Source organism: Pyxicephalus adspersus, chromosome 3 (assembly GCF_032062135.1).
Source record: "Pyxicephalus adspersus chromosome 3, UCB_Pads_2.0, whole genome shotgun sequence".
NCBI classification, from domain to species: Eukaryota; Metazoa; Chordata; class Amphibia; order Anura; family Pyxicephalidae; genus Pyxicephalus; species Pyxicephalus adspersus.
Genome location: NC_092860.1, coordinates 117,456,813 through 117,469,819, shown reverse-complemented (window position 1 = coordinate 117,469,819; position 13,007 = coordinate 117,456,813). Strand labels below are relative to the sequence as shown.

General features: G+C 36.5%; 1 protein-coding gene across 1 annotated transcript in view; it reads right to left on the bottom strand.

Annotated features, from left to right (window-relative positions):
* WWC2 (WW and C2 domain containing 2) overlaps nucleotides 1-13,007 on the bottom strand; it is a gene marked incomplete in the record, with an annotated part of 111,009 nt that overhangs the window by 51,563 nt on the left and 46,439 nt on the right. The window contains 5 exon segments of the mRNA XM_072406109.1: nucleotides 1,669-1,815; nucleotides 4,823-4,952; nucleotides 9,577-9,656; nucleotides 10,184-10,260; nucleotides 12,537-12,740. Of these exon segments, the coding sequence (XP_072262210.1) occupies nucleotides 1,669-1,815; nucleotides 4,823-4,952; nucleotides 9,577-9,656; nucleotides 10,184-10,260; nucleotides 12,537-12,740 (638 nt within the window).

The window sequence follows — 13,007 nt, the reverse complement described above, 5'->3', positions numbered from 1 at the left end:
ACTTCAGTCTCTGCCCACCTCCTGCAACACAACATCAGTCTCTGCCCACCTCCTGCAACACAACTTCAGTCTCTGCCCACCTCCTGCAACACAACTTCCATCTGTGTCCACCTCCTGCAACACAATTTCAGGTTCGTTGATGCTTTGTTGATGGTATTACATTTGAGGCTCTCTCTAACAATAAATTTGTCCATCACCGTTTTCCTATATGATAAGGAAGGTTTTCATGTGATAAATACTTTAAATGCCAAGCCCCAATGTACACATGTCTATACGCAGATCTAGCAGATTCTCACAACACATACCTCACAACATATAGGAGAAGGCTAGGCTGTAATCTAGACCTCCAAAACTATAAAATTTTAGAAGAATGTCTACATAAATTATTATCCCATTTGGTGCACCAAAATCTATTTTAATAAATGCATGACCCAGATACTATAAAGAAAAAAAGTTTTCTTTTTCTGAGGATATTCTTTTTCTAGCAAAATCCAAATTAAAAAAAAAAAACAATAAATGGAACCCCTGCTGTCTAAACCCTACAAGGAGCCCAGCTGTTTTCACAACAAAGACATGATTAAGGCAAATAAATAGACCTCTAGAGAACAAAATATGTAGCTGGCTCCAAATCTCTGACAAAGACAGGAACAAGAAAGACGGGAGTTATAGCGGCTCCTGCTTGTCTTACATTCACCTAACTAGCAGGGATATGATGGTATCAGCACTTAAAACGCTGTAGCAGAGAAGAGCTCTTGGAAAATTGATAACACATCAAAAAATGTATCTTAGATGAATATTTTTCCGAGACCAGAAATTAGATTTGTAAGAGAAAGAACTGGCAAAGCAACAAGAGCTAAAACCTGCTCGCCCACCCAATTTCGCATATTAGCGTAGAGGGATTTGGGCCAGACTGCTATCAGAAAAACACTGAAAATGGTTTAACGGAATTAAATCTTTCCCAAGACAAGTGTCAAAACCTCTAAATGGAATGACTGCAGGCTTCAAGAAAGGGTGAAGGAAGTAAATAAATCAGGTGATTAAAAACACATTCTGCCCTGTGATTAATAGTATGCTTGACCTGGATTTACCTGCCATTTCTATGAAAAATTTTTAGACACAAAAATAAGCAATTTGCTGCAGCGGGGCCAACAAAGTCAAGAGATGTTAAGGAAATAATAAGGACAGAGACACACTATGGCTTCACAGTTTGACAAGAATACATTTGATCACCCTTAAATGAAAAGAAAGCTGGACTGAGGTAGAGCACTAAGAGATATACAGGATTACAAAATGTCATTTCTTATACTACGAGGACATTCTTCCTTATTGAACGGAAAAGCAGATAATAGCTGTCCTCTGTATTTTCTAGTTTAACTCCTGAGTGAAGAGGAGGACAAGATTGAATATGATAACCGCAAATGTTCTTCATACAGACAGTAAGCTACCTGTAGTAGTAAATGCAACTATTGTTCCGTGTGTCCTGAATTCTTGGCTACAAAACCATTTGTATACTACAAACAGGCAGCATGTACGCATTCCAAAGTATAAAGCAGACATTTTCGGAAAGGCATAATAACATGAAATAAAAACTTTTTTTTTTCTGTGCAAACAACAGACCTTTTTAAAAATAGACACATCTTTGTCAGTAAGGTTGAGAAGAAAACTTACATCACCAGAAATATCAGTCTGTGAACCAGCGTCCAGAGTTTGTCTGGACAGAGACAAATGAGAGTTTGTTAGGCTGGATGTCAAGTCTGGCTCTGATCTTCCTCTGCCTTGATCTAGATGAAACCTTTCCTTGAGCTTTGCAAGACTCTATGAAAACAAAGCACACATATTGTAAACTAAAACTTCCCCAAACAAACAGAAACAAGCAATGTTTTTTATGAGAAAAAGCTTTCTGACAAATCGTCTTCAATATATTCTTCCCACAGAAAGATTTCCTAAAAAAAAAAGCATCTGGAAGTTGCATGCTTGGATACCATGAAGGCATGTGTAAAAACATGAACATTTGTGTGGAAAAAAACTTTCCTTAGTTCTATTTATCTAGGTCATCGAACCCCGGCCACAAAAGTTGTGTAGCACCTGCTTCCTTAATGTAGGTACAATCAACCTTTCAAGAAAAATCACCTTTCTATATTGTGGCTCAGGTGCTTAATCCAGAAACAATATGTAACCGTGGACTGATGAGCTATATTGGTTGTGTTGATCTCAGCAAATAGTAATCAGACTTGGCATTTGTAACATGGATAATAAATACATTCATAATGTTGAGGAGAAAAATACCATATGTCAGTTGGAAAAAACAAATCAAGATTATCTTGAGAGCTGAGTTAACAGTAACGCTTGTTTTTTTTTTTTCCACAGACCAAATAAAGTCCAATAACCAGTAACAATACATAAGAAAACATGCTGCTAATTACAAAACCCAGGATCCCACCAAGATCTGATCCTTCCACAGCTGTTATTAACAGTGCATGTAGAGGATGGCCAGGTATCCTGATGCAAGTAGAAAGTAGGCACTGCAATGTTGGGAACCCTTTCCTAAAGCTAGTAATTCTAAATTCTGTGTTCATCCCTAAGTGGGAAGCATTAACAAGAACTTGTATACTTCACCCAAAGTTTTGGACAAGTAAAATATACACAGTTCTCTAGGCATATGAACTAAAGCTGCCATACCTGCACATGTTCAGACGGAGTTCACTGCTTTGGCTCAAACTGACAAGTTGAGTAGTCGGTAGTGAAGGCTCAGAGTGACTTCAGAAAAACTGTTTTAAACCCACTCCCCTTCTGTTCTGTGCTCTAATTTAATCTACATTATGTTTGAGGTAACTTTCTAACACTTACCTTCCAGTTTATCAACATTGGAGGAGCCTATTTTCTTCTTCCTGAGCAATGGGTCTGATTTATTAAAGTTCTCCAGGGCTGGAAAGAATACACTTTCAGCAGTGAAGCTGGGTGATCCAGCAAACCTGGAATGGATTTCCTAAAATGATTTGCTCTTTGGTAGCAAATGTTTTTATCCTGGACCAGATCCATTTCAGGTTTGCTGGATCACCCTGTAGCTGGCCAGCTAAAACCTGTCCTAGGTTATTAGTGCAGCATATTCTGTATACACCTAAACCTGCCAATAACCCCACTATACAGCTCATATGCTCATATGTTTAAGCTAGACGCAGAGTTATCACTGTATTTTATGGTTGTGAATGTTTATAACAGTTATATATGCATTTTGTTAACATAGGCAGAAAAGGAAAATATACCTTTAAGAGTCATTATCTAGCTAGAAGAGGTAAGCCAATCACAGTGAGTCTTACACTATGCAGAGGCCTCAACCAATCACAACCAGCCTTACACTGTGCCTATGGGAAAATTCCCTAGCAAACCATGCTGTATTCAGTGTGCTAACAGAGAGAGAGAGAGAGAAGAACAGCCAGAGTTCCAGCCAGAGAGTTCCATAGAAGTAGACAAAAGGCCAAAAAAGGTATTTAATGCAGTTATATAGATTCCTGTAGTTTACTAGTGATTGGGACGGTCTGCTGAACCTCTCATGTGTTTGCTTACAGTTCCACCAACAAACAACCAACTTCAACCTCTTACCAACCAAACCTCTTATCCATCAATCTTCATAGTTCCACCTTACCATGTCATACTGCAAACTGCACAGTTCTATCTAATACAGAGCAGATTATACAGAATAAGAGCAGACTGAGAGTTGTAGTGCAAATTATACTGCATGTCAAAGTGCTCTACCTGAGAGTCAGATCCAACCATCATTTTGTGATACCTCATTCAACACATGTTTGTACATAGACTTTCTGCTGCAGAAGCAGCAGTGTTCTATGAAGAAAATGTATTTGGTGTGCCCTTTAAACCTACTACTTTTATGAAACGGTACTAGAGGAATTATAGGGTAAAGACAGTCTGATCAGACTAAAGAGAAACAGAGATAATAATTCTTCTAATGCCACAGCCCACAAGGCACCTCATAGTGCTGCGCCTGCCACACACCCTACTTCACTGCTGAAAGTGTATTCTTTCCAGCCTTGGCCTTTCCAGCCTATAGCTTTAATAAATTAGGCCCAATGTCTCTGTTAATTTCCATCAACTGTTTTGCTCCACCACCCCACCCACACTACAGATATTACAAGGACTGGAAGCTATTGAAAATCTGAAGTAACTGGTAGGTTAATATCAGAAAGCTTTTACAAGCAGAATACAAGATAAAACTGGCATACAGAGGATTATATGACTGAAAGGCAATTCATGTAGATACAAGCAGTGTTCATTCAATCATATATCTAAACATGATCCGCTATAATAGAAGGTGTTTTAAAGTTTTCCATATGAGAACCATTTAATAGAAGTGGAACAGAAAATGCCTCTGAACAATAATTACATTTGTCAGTGTATCTTTTCATTTTGACAATACAGACAAAATGCGTAGATTTATCAAAATTGGTTCTAAGAAAAGCAGCCTACCTAGAGTAAAATCTGTATGACAGCTGAGACAAGTCCTTCTTTGGCTGTAAGGCGCAAACCTTCCAAGGACGGACATGCACACTGCGCCTCACAGTTATACCAGAAAAAAAACCTGAAAACCTTTCTAATCCCAAGTCCCAGAAGTAAAGCAGAGTCATATAGGATTTTTTTCATAGGAACATCTTTGTTTTTCTGTGTTAAAATAGTTAATTTTTATAAACATATACAAGCTTTACAATAAAAGTTATAAGTGCAGAACTCTTGAAATTAACAATAATACAACAGCTTTAAGATGATAAACTCTTTAAATTATGGTGTAAGCGGACTAAGGAAAACAAACCTGCATCAGGTCCTGCTTCTCCTTCTCTCCAGTGCTAATGGCTTTCCTTATGCTCTTCAGCTCAGAGAGGATATCCTTGGCTTCTCTAAGCTCATAGCCGCTCTGCCCTCCCGACATTTTTTGGTCAATTCTGGAAAAAAGTCAAACAGCAGCACATGCTCATACAGAGTCTAAAGGATTATTGGAAACTTAAAAATAGTAAAAACATGCAAAAACAAAAGGTATATAAATAGAAGAAATACACCACAGACATACTTTAGATTAGTACACTACACAATTAATGAATGACATACCATATTTGGCTTGCAATTTGGCATTTCATAAATTAAAAAATTTATATTGGGTAGAGTAGACCTGTTTCTGTATTCAGCAGAAACAAAGCCCTTTATATGTCATCTACATGTTTTTCCCTCCATCATCTGTTGGATACTTGTAAGCTTTTTGATTGTATCATATACAGAAGATATGCAGACTCATCACTAGAGGGAACTCTGTGACTGACTGGCAAATGATCATAAAACACAACCATTGTGTAGAACTTCAGAGTTGGACATATGTTTTTATATATGTGAAAAACATTTTTTTTTTAATGACACCATACCTTGATAACACTATTTATATCAAGCTGATCCAATGTGCACATACAGCTTAACTATAAAACATTACACATGGGTACATTTGTGATATGTCCCATATACATAGTGTGAGCGGCCATTCTTTACAATAATATTGAGATGTCCAAGAAGCCCTGGTACATATAGAGGCCTATATAATGCATATACAAAGGATAACTAAGGCTGGCCAGGGTCTGCGTAAAACTACACAGTGTGCAGACTTTCTGAAGCAGACCGGTGTAAGACTGGTAAAATTGTAAGTGTGAACATTAAAACCCGTACATGTAAAATATAAGCATTATGTTAAAGTAATATAATCTGACATGTTTGTGGCTTTGGCTTTTCATACATGCCCCTACATTATGTTTCGCTCTTTGTACCAGGCATATCTCATGTGTCTGTCTGAGTTTCTTCAACAACTGCCTATTGTTTCCCTGTGGTATGTTGTTGACCGTTTCTCAAACATGCTTTGGATTCCTATCAAAATTGCTTGCAAGCAAGCTGCTTTAAAACAATACTGTGTTTTATTAATATAATAACAGAGTGCTTGGCTAATGTTTAATCTGGCATTGTATTATTAAGTGAGATTAGGTACAGACTGAAGGGAATGATTTTTAATGCTGAATTTATCATAATATATCTAAACGTACAGCAAGAGACTGATTCACAGAATAAATTAAAATTGTAAGAACAAGAAAAAAAAGTGAACATTCCCTTTAAACATCCAATCATGTGCCGATGAAATAACTGAGCAGAAATGTGTTTTTCACATGACTAATTAAAATAATTTCATTTTCTTTTCTGTAAACATTTTTTATCATTTAGTAAATAAGCCTCTGGGTCTTAAGTGTTTCTCTTATATTTATACCTACACATTATTATATAGTATTACAATTGATGCTTACAAAAAAATGCACACAAACAAATCATTCTGGTCAGCATGTTTTCTAGTTATCTTCATTGATACTTCCAGACAAATAGATGGTCAAAATTTGTCATGTCTGCAAGTTGTAAAATCTGGCTGTTTTTCCATCTATCTTGAGTGAGGCTACTTTCATCATGTACATGTTCTCTGCTTCATAACTTGCCTGAAAACAGTCATGTCTTTGGGCTTGCAGAAAAGGCAGGGCACAGAGGATACAGACATGAATGATAATAAATTTAGCTAGTTTCAGAATGTACGGTTATAATGAGCCTAAATCAAATGCTAAAAATCTAGGTCATAGAAAAAGTCCTGCTGGCATTTGTGACCTTTTCACTGCAACCATTATAGTCTTACTCCAAACACCAATCTTTCATAAGCACGTCTACTATAAAAACATAAAATGAATATTATTTTCGGAGGAATAAACTTTAATGGAGGAGAACAGCAATACAAATTACCAAAGAGGGCTGATGTACATGACTAAACTGCACATGGCAGCTAGGAGACAAATGGCAAAAATGCAGTTTTGTAACCTACTAAGTGCCTTTTCCACTGTGTGCGATACTGCACACTGGTACAATGAATGCATCCCCGCAGCAATCTTTTGCCTGCCAGGGCATGTTACTTCTTGGCACACTAGCCCTCCAGTGCAAAAATGCCCCTTCATAGTTGTGACAAGACAACATGCTCATCCTTTAATCTATTACTAGGAAGTGCTGCATACCCTGGAATTTACAAAGAAAATTTTAAGAGTTTATGGTGGCTGAAAGTAAAATTACAAAAAAAAAATTTTCAACCAATTGTAATGCAAGTATATGAAGCTATGTCTTCTGGATGTAATTATACATATAAAGGCATTTAGCACTTGGTATATAAACATGTAGTTTGCAAAGCATGTTCGAATGTCAAGCACTTTCTATATGCCTGTTGGTACTGGTTGGTGTTGGATAGTCATGTATCAGTTAGGTATCCCTCTGATCCGGTCTCTCCTCTGAGACATTTAGCACGGTATGAAGTCTAATCTCTAGCACATTTTAAAAAGTGTTGTTTAAAAAAAATCCTGCAGAATAACAAGAAAAATCCTACAGAATTTGAAATGTGTTGCATATTAATTACACAGCCTTTAACAAAATGCAATTTTTTGTTAAGTGTAGGCATGCCGACACAGAAATTGTTTTCATGTCTTATACCTGCTGTGTCTAGATTATCACATAATACCGCAGCAAAATATTCTAATCTTACTGTGACTAATAACAGATTTATATTAGCACTAACTGAATGTACCAGGTTCCGATAATCACAAAATAATTCCAGAAATAAAGCTTATCTAAGCCATAACTAGACAACATTTTCTGGTTTAAGCACTAGATATTAATCAATTGTCTTTAATTATTTTGTCATCCCTTTTTGCATTTCAGTAGTGTTGAGCTCCCTCAGCCTCGTCTAGCCATATCCTATCTACATGCACTAGTTTTATTGTCAATAATGACAAAAATGGACCATGTCTAAATAATGTCGTACAGCAGCCTATTGTCTCCACCAGTAATGCATGTGATTCGGTGATTATGCAGGTACACAACTTTGAGACAGTTGTCACCAAAAAGCAAGATTTGCATCAAGTCCTATTAAAGCAGGATCACAAAGTACTCTTAAAATTAAACTGTCAGTCCTTAGAGGTTCCACATACAGACATAAGAAAGCACCTACCGATATTAAATACTAGCTAGACAACAGTGCAATACAACTCTGCAAACCAGCTGCAAAGCAATTTCCTCAGATCTTTTTCTGGGATTATTTGTAGAGGTTCAAATGTATTATGGAATGTGATGGAAGGAGAGATGACCATCTAATTCGACCATTCCTAACCATGGTTTCACGGAACCCAAATGTTCCTTCAGTTGTTGTTAGGTCTGCCTGGAGCTCAGGCTGACTGACCTCCCAACTGCCCAACTGATGGTGCCTGCATTGTACTGGGCTCAGTTCTATTTGGCAGAGCGGGTAGCATGGCACCAAAGATAGTATTAGCTGTCTAGAAGGATGGACTATTGATTAACATTGTAGGTGGCATTCTTTCCTACTTATCATCAAATGAGGGCAGTTTCCCCACTGACCCTACAACTTATTTCATCAGGGGTTTCTTAAGATCCATTTTTTTTCAAGGGTTCCTCTCGGGTAAAAAGGTTGGAAAAAGGCAAATAAAATGGAATACATTAAATAATTCTAATTTTGGACTGAGCTATGGCCATCTAATGCAGTGATTTTCAATCACTGCGCCACAGCACACTAGAGAGATCTTCAGGTCGAGTCTGTGCTGTAGTGACTGGCAGAGTAGTCTATTACTCTTCCATGTCAGTGTGTGCCAGTAGGTAGCTAAATTGCCTTGTTTATTCTTAGAGACAAGAGAATTAGCTACCGAGTGTCATTTTGTAATATTTTTGATTTGTGGTGTAGCGCAGAATATTTTCAATGTAAAAAATGTGCCGAATTAACTACAGCGTGTCATTTTGTAACATTTTTGATTTGTGGTTTGCCGTAGGTTTTTTTCAATGTAAAAATGTGCCATGGTTCAAAAAAGGTTGAAAAATCAATCTGTGATCTAACGCATATAAATGTATTCATAAACATCAATGTCAAGGCCCATCTAGGACTGAGTGATGATCTATATCATTCAAAAACTTACAATTTCATGTTGTAAAAATTAGAAGGTAATTTGCAACTGTGTTTCATGCTATAAAATTTTTCTCAATATGTTTGTTTGTGCCTTCATACACAGCTAATAGGAAGATTCTTTCCCATGTCATTTGTAAGGGTTTATTTCAACTTAAATGAAAGAAACAAATCATTAGGACTAACCATCCTCGTCTTCTTCTGCTGTTTGTACAAATGACAGTAAATGTCATAATGTCAAGAGATGTGTGAAAGATTGCAGTTTAGTACTAAAACTAATCTCTGCTTTATTATCAGCTCATATTATGTTCTAACCCTTCCTTAGCTCCCAATGCCACAGTTTTGAAAAAGTGTCATGTCACAAGCAACGGATTATCATTTCAAGGCAAGGAAAGTGCTGAAACCTCATGCTCATGACGTCTTATGGAAAACATTCTTGTTTTGATACGTGTTCTTAAATACAAAGGTTATGCTGATTGAAGGGGGGAGATGTGGTGTACTGACTGTACAATGATAGGATACTAACTGAAGTCTTGACAAAAACTCACCGCTGCAGTGTCTGGAACCCCTGCTCCTTGTACAGTAGTTCCTGCTTCATTTGTGACAGCTCCCGCTTCAACTTTTTAACCTAGTGGAAAAACAAGGTTGCAATCTTAAGCATACATTAGGTTGGCAAGCTACAATGAAGATAAATTTTAAAGTTTTTCCAGTTTTGGATATATTAGGGGTGGAGAGAGAAAGCAATAAATATCCAAACCTATGGTTGTCACTGGAATAAGAAAATATGGGATATATTTTATTGGCCTAAATTACATTGGTGTTAACTGTCAAAAGGGGTATTTACCCTTTTTATTGGGAAGATCTACATAGATTTCCATAAATTTACATCCCTTCTGTGTATCTAAACAGAAAATGCATGGGAATCTGACTGGCAAGGGACACAGAAAACAATAAAACCTAGGTTCTAGTCCTTCCTACAGTTTTCGCTGGATTTTTTACTTGCAATGAGCAACACACACACACACGCACACACACACACACACACACACACACGCATGCATACAGATACAAATTGGTATATCCATATTATTTCCATTAAATTGGTAATTGATTTAGATCCTTAAACTTGCCCAAGCACAAATGAAAGAAACTTACCCTGACTTTTGTTGTGGAGATCTCTGCCTTAAGAATATCAGGGTCATACTTGGTGCTTGAAGATGATCCCGAAAATACTAAACAAGATAAAATAACCAAGATTAAAGCTAAGCTCTGGGCACAAAAGCTTTTAAATATATTCACTAAAACATTTAAGTATATCATTTGTGGCTATTGTGTGCACGTCCCTCTTTTACAAAGCCAAATATTATCTTGGAAATAAAAGTAGTGGCAACAACCTCGCTGTGCTGAAAAAAGCCTGTGATGAAAGCAGAGAGTTTTAGGAGAGACCCAAAAGGCTGACATATCACATCAAATGCAGAGAACTACAGGTGGGTGAAAACAAGACCAGTTTCCTTGTACAAAAAGAGAAAGCAACAGTGACTGGTCTTTATTACAGAAAACACATGTGCAGAGGAGTATTATTATTATTATAATTATTATTAAACAGGATTTTTATAGCGCCAACATATTACGCAGCGCTGTACATTAAATAGGGATTGCAAATGACAGACTAATACAGACAGTGATACAGGAGGAGAGAATGCTGGAGCTGTTTCTTACTGGATTACTGCACAGATCTGGAAGAAAAACCCCAAGGCACACCAAGATTCAAGTAAAATACACTTGACTCTTGTAAGTAGACACTTTTTGCTTATCCCTAATTTCACTATAAAAAAAAAATACATAAAAATGTGGTAAATTCAACCTCAGATGAACCATGAATTTCACTGGAAGTGGTATAGTGTTCTTATTTTTTCGAACCCTGTTTCTGCATTTCAGATTGGTTAATAACACATATAATACCCTGATATGTCATGTGTCATTACCTAATTTGAAATGCAGAAACAGGGTTCGAAAAAATAAGAACACCTTACCACTTCCAGTGAAATTGGGGGGGTAAGGCTGAAAAATCATTTGAGCGCATAGATTAGGGCTTCATGCTTGCCAATTTGCAACAAGTGGACATCCGCACTACAATATTCGGGAAAATTCTCCCCCCAATTGTTATTTTGCGTGTGTGGGTCTATCGCCTCTTATCTGAACCCATAAACTCCTGCCACGATAATAGACAGGGTTGCCCCCTTTCACCCTACTTGTATATATATATATATATATATATATATATATATATATATATATATACATACACACACACATACACTTCCAATGGGACATTAAACTAATGGTTTGCTAGCAAACAGCTCAATTGGAAAAAGAGTGAACAAGTATTGCTTTGTTTGTTTGGACGGGTTACCAGGAGAAAGTCTCATATCTGTTAAAAACACATGGCAGCATGACGTAGGTTTGCAAAGTGCATCTGAACAAAGGACATCCAATGGACAGCTGAGCCCAAAGTAGGGATGTTTAATATTAAGTCAGTCCTGCTAAAGGTGGTTAAAGTACAAGCTACTGAATCATGGGGTGTACTTTTTTTTTTTGTTTTTTTTACATATGGCTTCTCCATTCTTGCCTATTTTTTGTTAAATATTGACACAATAGAACCTGTTGTGTGTTTTAAATATGAGGTTAGATTTAAATGACTTTACAACCTGCTCAGGCCATCTGATATTTTAAAATTATACATTAAAAGAGGGTGCTCTTTCTTTTTCTCATGACTGTGATCATGAGAGATCTCAGGAGGCTCTAAAACTGCTTTAAATATTTCTTTGTTGTTTAAGGTAGAAACTGCCTTTTATTACTGCCAAATCATAAAATGAACATCTGTGTTATAAAGTGCTTGAAGATGATAAAAACATTTGTAAAAACTTCAATAACAGTTTAGAGGTAGGTGATTTTTACATACAATGAGCTGCATGAAAAGTGCAGTTACCCAAAATAACCAAATGCAGAGCAACCTCACCAGCAAATGAGTTCACTGCACATCATCACTACTTCCACCAATTTAAAAATTATTATTTACATCTAACATATACAAAAAAAGAAGAGGAGGATGCACTATTTCCTACAATTAAAACAATGCCTAGGCGAGGTGCTTCTAATATCCATAACAACCATTAAAAATTAGCTGTCTCACACTAAAGTATGCAGATTTCTCAGTGAATGCAGAGTTATATCCTAAAAAAAGCTATTTGTCTCAGCTACATATCTAGGTTAGAAAAGATGGAAACAACTGTGTAGAGGCACTTCTCCAGTTACACTCAACAAAATACTACAAATTTCATTAAATAGCAGAAGACAACTGGCATTTGCAGGCCTTTAAATATCCTGTTATGATGTGTTTTGATGAGGATAACTTACTTGCTTTTTTAAATAAGAGAAGGTGAAACTTATATAAAGAAAACACACAAGGCTTCTTTTTCAAATTCAGATATTGAGGTTAGGTACTTACAACTTGTACGTGAACTGGACTTTTCCTTGTAGGCATCATTCAGCCTCACATATTCATCCAGGGCAAGTGCCAACCTCTGTTCCTTCACATGATAAAGCTCTTTCTGAGTGCTTAGGGCATCTTGTGCCACCATAAGATAGTCCTTCAGCATCCGTTCCTGTTCGTTCCTCCATAGTTTACGTGGATCTTCTATCTGTGTGGATTCTAAATTTAAAATAAAGTTCATGTTTGTAAATAATTAGCAGCAAATATAAAACAAATAGTTTACTCTCTGTTTTTTACACTGAACAACAATGATTATTTCACATATTATTTAACTATTTAATGTGTGATAATATTATTAATAAATAACAATAAATAATATTATACTTACCTCTTTAACCACCTGGGCGTTACACTGAGGTCTAGATTTCTGTACCAAAAGCGTTACAGGTTTTCATGAAATTTTTTTTTTTAAATTGTAGACCTGTA